This window comes from Capsicum annuum, unplaced genomic scaffold, assembly GCF_002878395.1.
Source record: "Capsicum annuum cultivar UCD-10X-F1 unplaced genomic scaffold, UCD10Xv1.1 ctg82516, whole genome shotgun sequence".
NCBI lineage: Eukaryota > Viridiplantae > Streptophyta > Magnoliopsida > Solanales > Solanaceae > Capsicum > Capsicum annuum.
Genome location: NW_025893317.1, coordinates 47,179 through 50,734, shown reverse-complemented (window position 1 = coordinate 50,734; position 3,556 = coordinate 47,179). Strand labels below are relative to the sequence as shown.

At 33.6% G+C, this 3,556-nt stretch overlaps 1 protein-coding gene across 1 annotated transcript; it reads left to right on the top strand.

Annotated features, from left to right (window-relative positions):
• The first annotated feature begins 1,749 nt into the window (after positions 1 to 1,749).
• LOC107877009 (flower-specific defensin-like) lies at positions 1,750 to 2,740 on the top strand. The gene is made up of 2 exons (XM_016723803.2): positions 1,750 to 2,015; positions 2,277 to 2,740. Exons 1-2 carry the CDS (start codon positions 1,952 to 1,954, stop codon positions 2,531 to 2,533), a joined length of 321 nt encoding a protein of 106 aa, XP_016579289.1. The 5' UTR covers positions 1,750 to 1,951; the 3' UTR covers positions 2,534 to 2,740.
• Positions 2,741 to 3,556: the final 816 nt, after the last annotated feature.

The window sequence follows — 3,556 nt, the reverse complement described above, 5'->3', positions numbered from 1 at the left end:
AGTTATAGGATATTCATAAAGGAAAGGCATTGATTATGTTGAAATATTTTCTCCTATTGTGAAATTAACTACTATTCGAATTTTATTGAGTATTGTTGCATCGTAGAATTTGCATCTTTAGAAAATGGATGTAAAAGTTGCATTTTTACATGGAGAATTCGATAAGGAAATCTACGTGCAGCCACCAGAGGGGTTTGTAGTTACAGGAAAGGAGCACATAGCAAGCACCTAGACAGTGGTACAAGAAGTTTGACTACTTTATGAGCAAGAGTGGCTTCCGCTGGAGTAAAAAGGATTAGTGTTGCTACTTCAAGAAATACACTGATTCTTATGTATTTTTACTCTTGTATGTGGATGATATGCTGAATGTAGGATGCAGTATGAAGGAGATAAATTCTTTGAAGGGAAGTCTATCTTCTGAGTTTGAGATGAAAGATTTAGGTGCAGCAAAACAAATTCTTGGGATGAGGATTTCTCGGGATAGATCTACTGCCACTTTGAATCTATCCCAAGAGCAATACGTTGAGAAGGTGCTGGAAAGATTCAGAGTTAATGATGCTAAACCCAGGACTACTCTATTGGCAAATCACATAAAATTGTCAAAGGAGCAGTCACCGAAGATAATTCAGGAGCGGGAGGACATGACACTTGTTCTGTATGCTTTTCCAGTTGGGAGTCTGATGTATGCAATGGTCTGCACTAGACCTGACATAACACATATAGTGGGATTCGTTAGCAGGTATATATCAAACCCTGGGAAGGAGCATTGGGAAGCTGTGAAGTGGCTTCTAAGATATCTGAAAGGTACATCCAGTACTTTACTTTATTTTGGCAATGGTAAGGTGATTTTGCAAGGTTTTGTTGATGCTGATCTTGGTGGAGATGTGGAATCGAGCAAGAGCACATCTGGATACGTTTACACCATATATGGTACAACAGTGAGTCCAGGCTTCAGAAATGCATTTCTCTTTCATCTACTGAGGCTGAGTATGTGGCAATAGCTGAAGCAAGAAAGAGATGATATGGATGACAAATTATCTGGAATAATTGGAAAAGAAGCAGTGTGAGAAAATTCTTTACACAGATAGACAGAGTGCCATACAGTTGGTGAAGAACCCAGTCTATCATTAGAAGAAGAAGCACATTAGAAGACGGTACTATTTCACTCACAGGGCATTGGAAGACGGTGATATGTGTTTGGAAAAGATAAAGGGTGCAAAAAATTCAGCACACATATTGACAAAATGTGTTGATGTTGGTAAACTAAGGTTGTAGAAAACCATAGTTGGTCTTCTGTAGTTGTGTCTATAGATGTTGCGGAGCGGCGAAGATATTGATGATGAAGGAACATTATTTATTTATTTTGAGAATGTAATTCTTGGATTACAGAATCAGTTTCCAAGTGGGAGAATTGTTAGGTGTGGAGCCTATTAATATGTAATTTACTGATTATATATTAATGTTCACACGGTTCAACCTGTAGCACTGTACCTTTTATTCTCCATTTTCTCAGTATAACTGTACATACTCTGAATCATTAATATAAATAGCCCGTTCGCCGTGGAGTTTACCCTCGGGTATTACCACGAAATCATTTCTCTCTCTCTCTTTCTTTCTCCTCACGAAATTTCTCTCAAGCTTTCTTCACTTTTTCGCCAGATCTAGTGAGTGTGGAAGGTAATGATCCTAAAACTTGTATCCCAAATCCTATTTTAAGAAAATGAAGGGGAACAAGTTTTTCGTGTTTCTAATATACAAGCATTTAAATTTATCCGCAACCATTGCTTCAAAAATTTATTGGCCATACTAAATTTTATCACTTTTGGATTTAGTCTTTTTTCATTTCTTATAAATACCTCCATTGTGGTACTGTTCATTCACAACTCAAAATTGCAATCATTCTTATTATTAAAATAATATTTGCAATCTTTTTTAGTCCTTCAAAGAGACTATGGCTCGTTCCATTTACTTCATGGCATTTCTTGTCTTGGCAATCACACTCTTTGTTGCCAATGGTTTGTCTTCATCTTTTAATCTTCTACAACCTCAAAAAATATAATGTATAGAAATTTTCAAATGTGGTCTTCTCTTTTATGAACTTATAGTGTAGTGGCTAATTAATCTTGATGAAACTTGTATGTATTACTAGAAGTAATACTTCTTTAGAAACAGTGAGTTGATACTTGATTCACACTTTAAAGTTATTTGTATATATTTGATTCGATTATATGTGTCTTTCTTTTCTCACAGTTGTAGCAACTTATGAATGATTGTAGGGGTGCAAGGTTCTAACATTTGCAAAACAACAAGCAAATATTACAGAGGAAAATGTACTACTGACTCTTCATGTAGAAAAGTTTGTATCGAGAAGGATAAATTTGAAGATGGTCAATGTACCATAATCCAAAGGAACTGCCTATGCAATAAGCAATGTGTATGCCACAATATTCCTAAAGATGCTCGAACTATTTTGGTTCAGGATACTAAAACTCTCGAAGCAGAATTGCTTGAAGAAGAGATTTTCAAGGCGTAATTAAGTCTTATTATGGATTTAATGTAACACAAAATTAAACAAGGTGTTTCCTTTATTAAAAAGGTAACTTATAATGTTGTGGTCTTGGCATATAGTAGCCATTTTCCACATTAAATAAGTTGTGACACATCAGTCCTTTATATATCTTGTATTAAGTTTGTGTGTATTTTAATAAAAAGAGATCGTTTACGGTCTTTAAGTATGAAATGCATTCATCTAATCAAATTTTATCACGATTCATTACAAGCAAAGATAGAAATTAATTCTAGATTTAATTCTCCTTCAAAGTTAATCATGTTGATTGATCATGGAGAGCACAAAGAAATCATTAACAACAGAGTGCTGCAAATGTAAGCATATTTTGCAATTCTTGAAAGAGAAGAGTAAGCTGTCTTCGAATATCTAATGTGGTTGATATATAGTCTAGTCTTATTATGATCAAGAGCAATATTTCGTGTGGACATTTCTTCAACCCACCCTAGTTATTTTAATTCCAACAAATTTTAAAAATTTATTGAGTAGGTAGCTAGGGTTAATAGGAATGTTTTAGCCCTAGCTAAATATACACTAATACATGCACCATATATTGCAATGAAAACCACAAAATAAATTATATAATGTGAATCCTACAAATTTTCACTCTTATAATCAAGTCTGTCTTATCCTTTTTCAAATGGTTTATAAAATCCTATAAATTATATAATGTGAATTCTACAAATTTTCACAAATTATAGAGTAGGTAACTAGGCTTAATAGGAATGTTTTGTCTTTTTCACTTTGAATGTATAAAACGTGTCTATTGGATCATTAAAAAGTTGTACTTGTAGGACCACAAACATGTGATCCTAGTCATTTTGCAGCGAATAAGGTTGTATATGTAGGACCATTTGTATACTCAACAAGGAAATAGAGTTGGTATTAAACTACAATAAAATATTTAAAAAAAAATTCAAAATAATTATATTAATTTGCAAGGTTGAATTAAATGGAATTAATACTGTGTCATTTCCTCCTCGTTATTGT